The 14,557-nt window shown below is 33.3% G+C and overlaps 3 protein-coding genes across 3 annotated transcripts; 1 reads left to right on the top strand and 2 right to left on the bottom strand.

Annotated features, from left to right (window-relative positions):
- The first annotated feature begins 4,208 nt into the window (after nucleotides 1-4,208).
- Nucleotides 4,209-5,668, top strand: LOC111295262 (uncharacterized protein At3g28850-like). The gene has a single exon (XM_022888686.2). The coding sequence runs from the start codon at nucleotides 4,256-4,258 to the stop codon at nucleotides 5,459-5,461; it is 1,206 nt and encodes a 401-aa protein (XP_022744421.2). The 5' UTR covers nucleotides 4,209-4,255; the 3' UTR covers nucleotides 5,462-5,668.
- Nucleotides 5,669-7,773: 2,105 nt separating this feature from the next.
- On the bottom strand, nucleotides 7,774-8,551 carry LOC149515149 (uncharacterized). The gene is made up of 2 exons (XM_089743965.1): nucleotides 8,292-8,551; nucleotides 7,774-8,022 (listed from the first exon to the last, which is right to left on the bottom strand). The coding sequence occupies exons 1-2, from the start codon at nucleotides 8,427-8,429 to the stop codon at nucleotides 7,885-7,887; spliced, it is 276 nt and encodes a 91-aa protein (XP_089600091.1). The 5' UTR covers nucleotides 8,430-8,551; the 3' UTR covers nucleotides 7,774-7,884.
- A 250-nt stretch (nucleotides 8,552-8,801) lies between these two features.
- Nucleotides 8,802-14,255, bottom strand: LOC111294085 (signal recognition particle subunit SRP54, chloroplastic-like). The gene is made up of 15 exons (XM_022887251.2): nucleotides 14,004-14,255; nucleotides 13,766-13,898; nucleotides 13,538-13,605; nucleotides 13,348-13,449; nucleotides 12,949-13,101; nucleotides 12,788-12,865; nucleotides 11,939-12,064; nucleotides 11,730-11,832; nucleotides 11,198-11,298; nucleotides 10,886-11,023; nucleotides 10,662-10,805; nucleotides 10,389-10,464; nucleotides 9,601-9,686; nucleotides 9,396-9,521; nucleotides 8,802-9,222 (listed from the first exon to the last, which is right to left on the bottom strand). Exons 1-15 carry the CDS (start codon nucleotides 14,175-14,177, stop codon nucleotides 9,115-9,117), a joined length of 1,716 nt encoding a protein of 571 aa, XP_022742986.2. The 5' UTR covers nucleotides 14,178-14,255; the 3' UTR covers nucleotides 8,802-9,114.
- Between the last annotated feature and the right edge of the window lie 302 nt (nucleotides 14,256-14,557).

The raw sequence follows: 14,557 nt of genomic DNA, 5'->3' as shown, positions 1-14,557 counted from the left end.
GTATGACAGGAAATTAGTATATGATATTAACTAAAACACCTATATATATTGTCAATGTATTTAATTAAGGTGAGATTAAGAACGATTGATTCTACATTAGTTTGTTTTTCATACATATTGAAAGTATAATTTTTTTTAATTTTATAAATAAAATTAATGGATCGTCACTTTTTTTTTTTTCAATAATCATTTTTAAAAAATAAAACTTTCATTAATAAATTACTAGTTTGATTAGATTTTGTTTTTCACTTTTTAGCTAGGTTCCAAGGTTTTATCCATTAGTGCTGTGTAGTTTCCGCGGCCGGGTTCCTTTTGATATCCTTTTAATTAATTAATTTATTTTAAGCTGTTCATGATTCGATTAGGTAATGTGATAGTTGGGGTTGGAGGAAAGATGGAGCTCGATAGGTATGAGTATGACCCAGATCGAAAAGGGAAGACAACTTAATTTTTATTTTTAATGATTTGTATTTAATTTTTGATAATTTTAAGAAAAAAAAATGATTGATTTGGATGTCACAAGAAGAGGCGTACCCATTCCATACAGCAAGGTAGCCCATGCCTTTAAATATCAACCAAAAATCTCTTTCTATGGAATTTGAGTAGGGACGGCAACCAATTCTGTCCCCGACGAATTTCGACTCGATTCGATTTTATGGGATTAGATTTTTTTTTTAATTTTGATTTTCAGATCGAGTCGAATATAATTAAAAAATAATCAAGATCGGATTAAGTTTAGATATGTCTAAAATTTGATCCGATCTGATATTATATAAAAAAATTAATTAATTATTTATTTATTTATATATATATATTTATATAATAATATTTTTAAATATTTATATTTAAAAAATAATATTTTATTAATTTTAAATCAAATCGAGTTGAATACGATTTACATAATATCGGATCAGATTCGAATATTAAAAAAAATCAAGTAGGGTCGAATTCGAGATAAATAAAACCTATTTCGAATCCGACTCGATACCATCCTAAATTTGAGAATGGTTCTTCTTCATCCCTAGGTGATGACAATTTTTTAAAAGGGATAAAATAATTTGACCTCCCAATTTTAGGCAAAAACCCTGAAAATAGGGGGAAATTTGTTGAATGTCTAGCAATTGTCCAGCAAATTCATGGATCCCAGTTCCTTGCATTAATCGTTTCAATGTCTGCATCTGTGTATATATATATATATGTATATTTAAAATTATTATTTTAATTCAAATGAATGATAAATAAAAGTAAATTTTTACTTTTATATATATAATATCGATTTTTTTTTACTAAAGCAAAATCAGCGAAGGCGTTGGTCAACTTTTCCCGTTATGTTCTTAGAGTTGGACTTGTGACTTTGGATAATTGTGTGATTATGATTTCTTTGCTTTCTTTTTTCTTAGGTAAATAAAAGTTCATATTTCACTATCAAATAATTAATGAATTGATAATTTGGGTGTAAATTACTAAATATATTATTCATTTTATCTATTTTATATATTTCCATGTTTTAATATAATGACACAATTTTTGGATTTTTTTTTTTTTTTTTAGTTTCGTTCAATAATACATTATAATTTTCTTTAATTTTCAATTACAAAATGAAATTCCCCTTTGAATTTCATTTTAAACTTCAAAATCTTTCATCAAGTTCAACCCAAGTTTCAATGATCTAATATTTAACAATAAGGAAAAGTCATAATTCAGGAATTAAATTTCATTAATAGCTATCAATGAAAATAAAAGTACATAAATAATATAAGTAAACAAGAGTGAGACTAAAAAATTTTATTTTGACTATAGTAATTAAAGAAATATATTTCAACAATATTTAGAATTTGAAATTTTCTATTTGAATAACTCATATTTAAATGTTGGATATATTTTTTAAGGGAGCCCGACGGTTACAATGCAATTATTTTTGTTTATGTGATACTGTTGATTTCTGGTAATTATAACTAATAATTCAATACTTTATTAATAGATTATGTAGCTGTTGGCATAATATAAATATTTTGATTACATTGAAGAGAAAGATTAATTAATAAGACAAAAGTTTTATGAATCTAAATAGAGTTGCCTTGTCAGCCCTTTTAATTTATTTGAGTTAATATTACGAATGATTATTGAATTATAGTAAAATAATATTTAAATTTTAAAAAATATAAATTATAATTTTATTAATTAAATATAATATTTAAAAAATTATTTATGCACTACATATCATTATTTAAAATTAATTATTTTATAAATAAATATTATTTAATTAATAAATTATAAATTAAATATCATAAAAAATCTTTAAATTTGAATATTATATTAAATATTTTATTATAATTTAAAAATATTTGCATAGGAAGAAGAAGCTTCCTAATTTTCTATGCTCTTTATTTGCATGGGCTCCGCCGCCCCCGAACAAAGCCGCCATGTAAAAGGCAAAGGGCCACGTCTTTAAATGAGCTTCTCGATGATCCAACTTTTTAGGAAAAATATAGTTTATGGGCTAACAAGTCAAATTTTTTTTGTATAAATAAAAGATCTTATTAATCTAAAGAAGCAAGATAATGAAGTTACTAAAGTATTTAAATTTTAATTTTAGTAACGTTCAAATCATAAAAATTTTAAGTATAAAAAAAATAAAATAATTTATTAAAAATAAATATAATAATTTAAAATTCATCAAGTTGATATAAAAAATATATTTTTAAAATCATTCAAAAAATAAATAAATACAAACAAAACTTGAAAAAATTCTTACCTTATTAACAAAAAAAAAAAAAACATTAAAATTGAATTGCATTTCATTTTACTTTAATTATGTTTTTGAGATTTTGTAAAGTAATGCTAAAATTTTTTTCTTTTTTTTTTGAAAGGCTAGTGGTAAAGGCTTTCTAGAACGGTGGAATACTGGGGACCCCATGATATTTTCTGGCCTACTACTTTGTTTTATTAGAAATTAATTAATATTAAATATTTTTTATTGACAGCACGATTAATTAATTAATTAATTGATTACTATTTAATCATATTTTAAAGTAGCTATTTTTAAAATATTTTTTATTAGGGGTTTATTATTGTCGTGGGCCTCGTCCCGTGGAGAAATGGAACAAGCAGACCCTTCTAGGACTTCAACAAAATTCTAGGAAAAAACAATGTGTAATACTTAAAAGTTCGGACCTAAGTTTGGCCTATTTTTGGACATGGGCCTCGTTTTGTGTCCACAATTATGTCCAATTGGACAATTTGAACCACGGCAATACTCACTTATTCCATTGGCACAAGGACACTTTTGCCCTCAACTATATAAATAAAAAAAAGGGTCATTTTAGCCTTTCAATTTTTATTTGAATTAATTTAACTTTTATTCTTTTATTTCAGATCAAATTGATCAAAATTTCACATAAAGTTTTCTTTGATAAAGAAGATGAAAAATAATAGCAAAAACAAAAAATTTATTAATCTAATGATTAAATTATAAAATAAAAAAATGATTATTAATTTTAATTACTAAATTAACAAGTTTTTTTTTTCTATATTTAATATAGTACCGCGGAATTAAATTAAAATTTTTTTGACTAAGATTAATGATATAAATATAAAATTATATAATTGAAACGGTTTGATTTGAGTTTTTAATAAAAAAAAATTCTTTCTATCTTCAACCAAGATAAACTCTTAATATGAGTATTTTTATTTAAAAGTTCCAAGACAATATTGTTCTAAAAATATTTTGTAATCAAAAGTTTGCTGAATATCTTAAATATGAATTAAGTATGAAAAAATGGTCGGAAATTGGTGATATTAGTATATAAGTGTAAAAAACCTCAAAGAAAATCAAAATGAATTAAAAAGCAAATAACTCGCATATCAAAAAGTTATTATTGGTTTGAGCAATAAAAATTTTAATTTTTTTAAATAAAATCAAAATTTATAAATTTATAAATAAAAAAATAAATGTTAAAAGAATTTATTTTTTATAAAATTCTATCGGATTCGATTTTAAAATAATTAAATCTAAAATAACTATTAGTATTAAAAATTAAAAAAAAATATTAAGAGGCGAAAACGGACAACAAAAATAATTACAGGGGCTTCCCACGATAGCTCGCAATCCCACATTCGAAAAAAAATCGACCGTTGGGGCCCGTTCCCAGACAGCCAACGGTTACTAATCAAAATCTTAAGTAGTTAACTCCCCTCTCTCTCTCTCTCTATTTACTTCAAAACAGAAGAAATAAGGAAAACTTCCCCAGAAAAAATGGGTTGTGTTTCTTCAAAACTCGTTAAGAAAGAGATCAAACGAGAAATTCTTCTCAACAATGGCGGCGATAACGTCAACCATTTGGTTTCTCTCAAGTCAAGCACTTACGGGGTCCTTAAACTCGACAATGATCTCGAACAACAACAAGAAGTTGGTGTTACAGAGGCAAAGAGAGTTCACATATCGCCTGCGCGTGAAGAGCCAGAGCCAGAGCCAGAGGAAATCAATGCCTGGGAGCTAATGGAAGATCTCGAAGAAGATGGCTTTATTAAAAGAAGTCCGAAATCGCGTGTTTTGGTTAAAGGGGTGGGGGAAAAAGATGTGAGAAGTCCGCTGAAGTTCTTGAATCAGATTGGTTCTCCGTTGAAAGTGAAGAAGTTTGGTGGGAAAGAGAACAAGGGAAGAGTTAATGGGCTTGGTTATGGGAATGGGAAGTCTGAATTTAGCCCGAAATCAATATTGAGAGTGAACAATTCTAAGGATAGTTCGTGTAAGGCAGTTTTGAAGTTGAGTTATCCGGTGAAAAGTACAAGAACTGCGGGCTTTGAAGGTGGTGATTCGGGGTTTTCTTCACGGAGGAATTTTAGTCCCTTGTTTGATCCAGAGATTGTTGCTTTGTACGAGAAAGAGTTGTCTGAAGAAGAGGAACAAATCAAGAGAATAATTTCGCCCGAACCTGAAATTAGAAAATCAAAGAAATCTAAGGACTCAAAGTCTATTCTCCAAGTTTTCAAGAAAAAATGTCCTGCTGGTGGAGAAAATGCAGTTGTGATTTACACTACAACGTTGAGAGGGATCAGAAAGACTTTTGAGGCATGTAACACAGTAAGATCCATTATCGAATCCTACCAAATCCAAATGTTTGAGCGTGATATATCGATGGATTCGGGGTTTAAGGAAGAGTTAAGGAAGCTAACGGGCACAAAAGAGGTGAAAGTTCCGCTAGTATTTGTTAAAGGAAGGTTGATTGGGGGAATTGAAGAGATTGTGAAGTTAGAAGAGGAAGGGAAACTGGAAACCTTGTTTGATGGAATTCCCAGGGCGATTCCCGGATGTGAAGGATGTGCAGGGGTGAGATTTCTGATGTGTACGGAATGTAATGGGAGCTGCAAAGTTTTAGGCGGGGAACAGAAGAAGGTGAGGTGTGGTGAGTGCAACGAAAATGGGTTGATTCAATGTCCCATTTGTTGTGGATATATATAGTTGAATTTACCCTCTTTGATTCATTTTGGATTTGAGATTTCCATCGAGCTGTAACAATGATTTCTTGAAGAATTTATTTTCCATTTTTTTCCCTCATTTTGGGAATCTGGGGTTCTAAAGTGGGTTTTAGGCCTCTGCTTGCTGATGTTGTTTCAATTGCCTCCTTGTAGACATTGGTTGTTTGATCTATTAATCTCTACTACATTTTAACTGATTTTGATCCAATGATTGATATGGCATTAGAATTAGATATCCATTTGAGATTGACTGATAAATTCATGCCTTGTCCATTTACTTGTTCAATTCAGCTTTTATAAAATTTCCAACTCTTTATTACTCTTCAAGAGAATTTGTGTAAAAGGCTGCAATCCTTGCTGGAGACTGTCTGCTTAAACTTGAATAATTTTGCCTAAACAATGATTCTTCACACCGAAGGCCGGAATCTAACCTCTAATTAGTGAGAAACTCTGCTTCAGGGACAAGGCATTGCAGTATGGTTAACGACAACATTGCAGCAACGCGAAAACAAGGCACAATTAGCCTAAACTATAAACTGCACACTGCACCTATTAAGGCACAAAAAGAAAGGAATAAATTGCAACTAATTGATTTTTGGAGGTTGTGTAGTGTTTATGTTATAACACAACGTCTAATGTGTCAAAAACCTCTGTTGTCGGTTTGAATGGTGGAAGATTTGCTAGGATAATACCCAAGATTTTTTTTACGAGTTTATTTATGTTTTGAAGTTCTCTAATGGTTTAAGTGGTCGATCAACGGAATCGACAGAGAGCAGCAACAAAAGGAGGAAGTCTGGTTTTGAGGGAGTTGGAGAAATCCATGGTTACAACAAAAAGATCAGGTTAAGTTCTAGTTCCGGTCAAAAACCTAACCCTGAATCTATTCCAAGAAACAAAACAAAGGGTCGTTTGGTTCAAGCATTAGAGTTCTGTGAAAAAAGTTAATAGTTCTGAGGATTATTGGCATTGCTGAAATGCCTACACGATTATGTCACTGGAAAAATCACAATGTTCGGTGTGAAGATAATGTTAGTCGATTACTTTCCAGATTTTATGGACGATTTTGATTATGTTTTGGAGTTCTATGGGAGTTTAACTCAGTCATCATCGGAATCTCAAGGGAAGCCGAGAAACCAAACAAAAACAGGAATATTACACAGCTTGATGAGTTGACACCAAGCATCTTTCAGGAGTTCAAAGTAGAGGTATTACCGAACTTGGTAAAGAAGTAGTCAATTCTTGCTGCTTTTCTGAGAGTTCAAATAGGGTTCATAGGGAATGGCCTAGAGATCCTCATGAAAAGATGCTGAAATGAAATGAAGATGGGTTGTTTGAGAGGGATATATTGATGGGATGGATGCGTTCCACTAAGGAGAATGCAACCAAGCCGTGTAAAGCCATCAAGCAAGGGGAAATCCTCAAGGCAACTTTGGAGGATATTGGTAACAACCATTTCACCAGTTAGAATTTTAGATTCATAGATAAAAAAGTGGTGCATCAACTGCATAACTCACCCGAAGCAGTTCTGCTGGTCCTTATCAACAGGCTGAACCAGATTAAAAGTCCTTCACTTGGGACTGAAAAGTAGCTATTCCTTGTTTCTCTATAGCAAACAGCAAGTCTTTGTAACTATTAATTCCTCGTTTCGATGAGAATTAATTATCGCATGGAATTACAGAGGCTATCAGGTTCAAACTTGCTAGGACAAGAACAATGGCGGATGATCCTGTCAAATATTCAGGTATGAGTGGATTGGTTTTGACTGAGATTGCTGTATGTAAAGTCAAATATTCTGGGTTTGCTTGTGGCTGAGGTTGTTTTAACTCCTTTGGGTGAGGTTATGGTTTTGATCTGTTGACTATTTTGATGGGTGCAGTGTTTGTTAGCTTGTAATGGAAGGTGAGCAAAGTGAACTTTTGTTTCTATTATTTCAGATGAGTAAACTTTTAAGTTTATTAATTAAATTATTATTTTATTCTGATCATATATATGCAGATCACCAAACCCAGGAATGTGACTGCTGTCTTTTTGCATATGTTTCAACAAGCTTGCTAGATTATAGTTGATGTCTTGTTCCTTTAATACAAAAACAAAAAGCTCAATGTGAAAAGCAGCTTCTCGTGTTAAATTAATCAACAAATGTAACTGGTAACAGAAGGAAGTTCTCTAAATCCTGTTTTAGTACTACTTTCCACAGTGACAATCACTTAAACAGTGGAACAAGGAAAGCCCCAACGGGCATGCATGATAGTTACCAAAAAAAAAAGACTACAAAAATAAATTAATAAAAGTGAGACAAAGAAGGATTGAATTGCTATTATGCTATAGTTTTAACACTCTGACTTTCCAGACAAAAAAAAAAAGAACACTCTTTGCCTTTGGCTAGCTGCAGACACATATTTGGTATTATTTCTCTTTCAATTTCTTGGTTATGGCAAAGGCTGCTGCTGCCACAGCCACCACCACAGCTGACACTAAAATTGCTGTTTTCAGCGCCTGCATTGAATTCTTCTTTTCCTTTTTCTCTTGTGAATCAGCGCGATCCTTCATTTGCAAGTAGTACGATATAAGTATAATTAGCAACAATTTTGATGCATAAAATAAAAGTTTAATTATACTAACATAGTAACATTAATAAAAAAATGATTTCTAAATTTTAGTGACTTTGGGAAGTTTTGAATGATCTTTTTATACTTAAAATAAATTTAATATGGACACCGTCAAATCTAAAAGATCTCCGTTGATATGACATGATTGAAAAAAGCCATAAATACATTTTCTTTTCTTTTCATTTAAATATAAGATATACTTACCTTGGTCTCCCGAGAAGTAACAATCTCACTCGACAAAGAGTCGACCTTAAAGTCCTTGTTTTCACCGGGATTCAGCTCCCCATTAGCATCAGCAGGTGGAAATTTTCCAACAGAGGCTACAGAAATTTCATCTTCCATTTTCCTTGGTATCTTTTGTTGGAAAGAAGAGGAAAAAGTAGAAAGAAAAAAGAGATAATAAGGCTTGGCATTTCAGAACATCAATGGAAAATATTCAAAGACACGTGTCAGAAACCCACAAGCTTGAATCCTGAGCTTTTTATGGGTGTTCACGACTTTCTATTTTTTGTTCTCAACTGTCCAGATACTTTGTCGGAATTGTGAGGAGGTTAGCCATTTTGTTTGGTGACCGTTAATGGAGCCATGCAGGAAAGAATCATAGGCACCTTTCTCAATTCTCTTTATTTTTGTTTGAAAATAAAGTATGATTGAACATTTACTCGAAAAATAAAAAAAAGTTAACTGAAACCCCACCTCAAATTGTAAGGCAAATTTTAGCTTCAAACCACCATTGTATTATAGAAACTTTTTTCATCTCAAACACCATGATAAGATAATTTTGATTTCCCATGAGAAATGGTTTTGTTCGAGATGGATCACATTTGATCTTTATAAGCAATTAACAAACAAGTCAAAGTACATCTTCTCGTGTTACATCGATTTTGCAGGATGATTATCTCTATAGTTTTGTACTCACGATGAGAATGCAACGAGTTTCGGCAGCTCTTAGGAAACCCCATATCTCTGTTTTCACTTCACTGTAAGCAGATAATGAAGAGTCCTGCTGTCCCTCTAACTTGAGTTCCTAGTTCTTTGCACCAAAACCACGAGGGCTTGGCCTTGTTGATGCTGAGTCTGCAAATTTCCTTCTCAACGCTGATCTCCTCTTTCTTCTTGCAGTACCAGGAGGAGCCTAACATATGGGGAAAAAAAATGAAAGCATCAATTACTACAGAATATAGCTTTCCCAAAAACCATTGGATTGGCATTATGTGTACAGTTAGAATTCCATCAATCATAATCGAGTTTATAGTTGTATGACATTGTCTGAACAATTTTGCATATGCAGAGTTGCAGACAAGGCACCTTTTGTTCAGCTTTCATTGCATCCTCAAGATTGCTCAATGCTGGAATAGACCCACCCTCCATGATACCCATCAAATTCTTCATGCGAACACGCATTTGGAAGAGTTGAGCAACAAGTTGACTCACCTATTATTGATGCCAGAAAATATATCTCATTCAGAAGTTGTCAAAATTTTAAAAACCTACTAGTAGCAGCAGTCCATACCTGCTGCTCTGTTTTACCAGAATCTTGAGCAACTCTTTTCCTCCTTTCAGGAGACTCAGCCAATAACTCCGGCTTCTCCCTTTCCTCTGAAAATAAACGAGAAAACAAGAAAAGTTTAACACAAACCAATTTCACAGGAAAAGAAAAAAGAGAAAGAAGCAAATCAACAGACATATCCATTAAAACTTGTTTGTTGTTTACTACAAGCACGGTAAATCGTCAATGCTGATTCCTAAATATGTATATAGCAACAATAAGTTGTAGATACAATCTCATCAAGAAAATTTTATAGCATGCTACCCTGGTTCAGACCATTTGGCAAAAGCAAGAAGTGCCTAGTTGCATAATCTGGCTAGTACAACACCAAAACCAAACATCAATGGATAGGCAGAGTACATGGTATGATTCTACATAGCTGGACCCAGCAAGATAACCATAGACAGACATGGTCCAAATATAGTTGGTAATTTAAAATGAGAGAGTGAGAGGGTAATGAAAGAAAGTATAACTTTATCTCTTTTCAGGGATGCTTTGCTCTTCATCATCTATAAAGAAACCAAGACATAATAGAGTATGTACTGGTAAAAGTATATATGGCGTCAACTTTTTGCTTACTTTTTTTATTTTGAGAAAAAAAAAAGGGGGGCCCGTTTGTCGAGTATCAATACAACATGATAGTTAAAGAAGCTAGGTCAACCTTAATCAAATAAATTTAAAACAAGAAAAAAATGTTTGGTCAAGTTTTATCCTTCAAAATTGCCACAGTAAAAGCAGTTAAAATAAGAGACCTGGTGTCATGGCTTCAATCATTGCCTCCATTAATTTTAAACTCTTCTCCGCTTCTCGAACTTGGGCCGGGGTAACCTGTTGGGGAACAAATGGAATATCAAATCAATTTCTTGTCACAGTCCACAGACTTTCACTTTTTTAAGAAAAAGAGTAATAATTGGTGGACATACACGAGACTGTTCAAGCAGCAACAGAAAATTCAATGGACCAAGAAGGTTGCATAAACTTTCAAACTTAATAACACCAAAGAACAGGAAATCCAACTTTCATACCTTCCCCATGCCAGGGATCATTCCAATAACACGAGTCATGGAACCCATCCTTGCAACAGCACGCGTCTGCTTTAGGAAATCATTGAAGTCAAACTTTGCACTCATTATCTTCTTTTGCAACTCCTCAGCATCTTCTTGGCGCATCTAAACAGGTATTGTGATTAAAAACTTCTCTTGATGTGTTTACCGTCAAGGATATGGTATGAAATTCACTAAAAACTTACAACTTCTTGTGCCTTCTCAACAAATGAGAGAACGTCTCCCATCCCTAAGATGCGTCCAGCCATACGATCTGGATAGAAAGGTTCGAGGTCCTCCATGCGCTCTCCACGTCCTACAAGCTTGATTGGCTTCCCTGACACCTATAGTGTTCAATAATATTGAACAGAAAGCAATTACCAAATTTGCTACTAAGAAATGTATAATAACTACTATCATAATTTCCAGGTTCTTAAACATGAAATGTCTTTGCCAAGGAAGGGATTCTATCACATAAGCTCTAAGTAAAGAAAATCAATAGCCAAGGTAAGGCAAACCTCTTTAACACTCAAAGCTGCTCCACCTCTAGAATCACCATCTAGCTTTGTCAAAATGGCACCAGTAATCCCTATCTCAACATTGAACGTTGTGACCAAGGCTGTGAATTCACAAAAGGACATGAAGAGAAGAATATCATGCACCTGTCACAGTCGTCATAATAATAGCTAAATTAAGCGGGTAAATAAATGCATAGACATGTATAATTAATCAAATGGGTCCCAAATCAGTAAAATTCGAGGTTACTTATGTATGGATTTGGCCAGCTGCGTCATTCTAAGTAGAACATTTAGCCAATCCATGGCTCCAGTTATGCGTCAATGAGATACATGCTCTACAAATATAAGTACTGAAATGTACATAATGTATTACTCAGGAAGAAAGTTTATCCAGTACTCTGTGTATAATATATAATAGAAAAAAAAGATATATGAGATTCTTAGGAAAAAAAAAAAAACTAATAATATCTATTAATGAATAAATGAAAAAAGGCAGTAGCATATTAAAAGAGAAAGTTGGTAGTCTGAGTACCAGCAGCCTCTTGGCCAGTCATTGCATCCACAACCAGCAAAACTTCAGTGGGATTCAATACTTTCTTCACTTCTTTCAACTCATCCATCATTGCTTTATCTATCTGTTCAATACAAGAAAATAGTTTACAGGGAAGATTAACCGAAGGATGTTGCATCATTTAAGAATCATTAAAATTTCATAACAGATGCTTGTAACTATAATATTACCTGGAGCCTTCCTGCAGTATCCATTATCACTACATCTGTCTTCTTCTTTTTGGCCTCTTCTAAACCTTGCTTCGCAATTTCGGATGGTTTAACCTCAGTCCCTGCAGTATAAACAGGAACGCCCACCTGTCACAAGCTATAACAGAGTATGAGAAATAATAACTTTTGGGAGAAGTCAAAAGAGAAACAACCTAATGATGGGTAAATATAATTGTCATAACCAATCAACAAGTTTCTCAATTCATGAATTAAACTGGAAATATGGTCACAAGTCAAAAGCAACAAGCGAAAATACAAAAACCAATGGACAAAGTTTTCATTGTTAACTTGCCTGAAACTAAAAATAATTCCATTTAAATTGAAATTGAAATTCATTCAGAAAATTTTTTAACAAGACACTGTTTTTGCTAGAAAGCTTCTATGATAGCTATTTATGCTTCATTTGTTCAGTCTTAGTGAATAATAATTGGTAATGCGAGCAAACCAATGAAGAAGTGAGTCATTATTGCTCCAGCATCAATTGCCATCAGTCAAATATCTTGTTCATTATAACAGAACTAGGACAGATTATTCACACCAAGAAGACAAGAAAGTTTAGTGTGCATTACTCCATCTTGGCAGTAAGAGTGTAAAATTCCATGCTTTCACCTCAAAAGGTTAGCACCTCTAGCAGGTAAAAACGCCACTCTAGAGATAACTCCGAATGCATATTTAACTTGACAGTCAAAATCTTCTTTGAAATCCAATAAAACAAAAAATGAATTTGAAAGAAAAATGGATAACTGAAATCATATAAAACTAAAGTAAGGAACAAGATATGTTTATTGACAATGAAAATCGTAATCATACCTGTTCACCCAAAATAACAAGTTGATCGATAGCAGCAGGTCTGTATACATCTCCTGCAATAAGCATGCAAGTCTTACCCTGCACTCAACAATATGCTCCAATGTCAATTGAGGCTTGAGGAAAAAGCTAAACTAGTCTATATGCAATAATACAAATGGAACCTGTTTCTTAAGATAATTTGCTAACTTCGCACAAACAGATGTCTTTCCAACTCCTTGCAGACCAGCCAATAATATAACAGTGGGGCCAGATTTTGAAAAGACCAGCTCAGAAACCTCTCCTCCCATCAATTTCACCAGCTCATCATGTACAATCTGCAACCAAAAGGAAACTTAAGCGATTCACATAAATCAACCATCAGAGACTACTAAGATCGTTCTCGACTTTCTAGCATGAATGAGGAAATAAGGAGACAATAATGTACCAAATAAAGGCAATAAGAGTGAATGCAAGATCCTGCTACTAAAGTACGTCAACCAGGCATGACAAAGGAATCCATATAGAAAAGCTTTCTTAGAGGCATCGTTAGCAAAGTGCATTTTGTTGATAGAATTTCACACCTTAACCAGTTGTTGATCCGGCTTTACTCCTCGAATGAGGCCAACTCCAACAGCCTGGTCACTTACAGCTTGGACAAACCTTCTAACAACAGGAAGACTCACCTGTCAACAGACACCAACCTTGTTATTAATACATTAATTACCAAGCGAAAATTGAAAATCCCAAGAATTTCCAACAACACTCACTTACATCTGCTTCCAAAAGCGCTCTCCTAATATCACGCATTGGCTCCACAATATTCTCCTTTGTCAAAACCTCTGAAACACAACAAGTTCACCACCCACGCGTTGTTATTCAGAAAAAAATCAATGTTTCATTTTTAAAAAAGCTTCTTTTTTATGCTTTTACTTAGAAAAACAAAGGATAAGAAGCAAAAATAACAACCAAATGAAAACCAAAATAAAAAAAAATGCAAACCTTCTCCTTTAAGCCTGGTCCAAGCAGCTTCGAGGCCACTCGTCAGGTGACCAAACATTTCAGCTCTTACAACACCTCGCATTTCCCTCTTAAAAGTAACCGTCTTAGAATTTACCCAACCCCATATCTCTCTCTACCATCAAATTATTTGAAAAAAAAAATCAAAACTTAAGTATGGAAAGAGCAAAAGGCATTTTCTCGAAAAAGGGTAAAGATTACATTGATTTTCTTTACTTACAGTGAACAAATTCCTGGAAGAAAGGGAAGCAAAATTGCTGGAACCACTAATCCATGAACTGCCAACTTTACTTGAGTTTCTCTCACTGTTACAGAAGCTTCGGTTGGTCGGAAAGGAACCTGAAGTCACCGAGAAATGACGGGAAGAGACGGTCGAAAATTGCATCGCTTCCATTGCTCTCTTTAACTCTATTTTTTTCTTCTTTTTGTTTTCTCTCTAGCTCTGGATTTTTTGACTAGATAAAATCCGTTATCGTCGTGTTGGATTCCCTGCTACGCGGGCCACGTTTTTATTTTATGTCCGAGTTTTTCCTCCAATGGAGCAACTACGTGTCCAAAACTCTCAACGCAGCGTTTTATTACTTACTCTTCTTCTCTTGCCCGTTTCTTCCCGCGAAAAACGTACCGGCTTCATCTTCTTTCTCAAACTCCAAAACGGCATCAAGTCGTCGCCGTTTTTGCTTCCTATGACTTCAATTCCATGGAACACTCAGTTAAGAGAGCTTGCAAAGCAATGCCGATGCCTTCAAGCTCTAACTCTCTACCGTCAAATGC

This window comes from Durio zibethinus, chromosome 14 (genome assembly GCF_047325235.1).
Source record: "Durio zibethinus cultivar Kanyao isolate XHJ-2024 chromosome 14, ASM4732523v1, whole genome shotgun sequence".
Lineage (NCBI taxonomy): Eukaryota > Viridiplantae > Streptophyta > Magnoliopsida > Malvales > Malvaceae > Durio > Durio zibethinus.
This window is presented reverse-complemented; position numbering and strand designations above follow the sequence as displayed.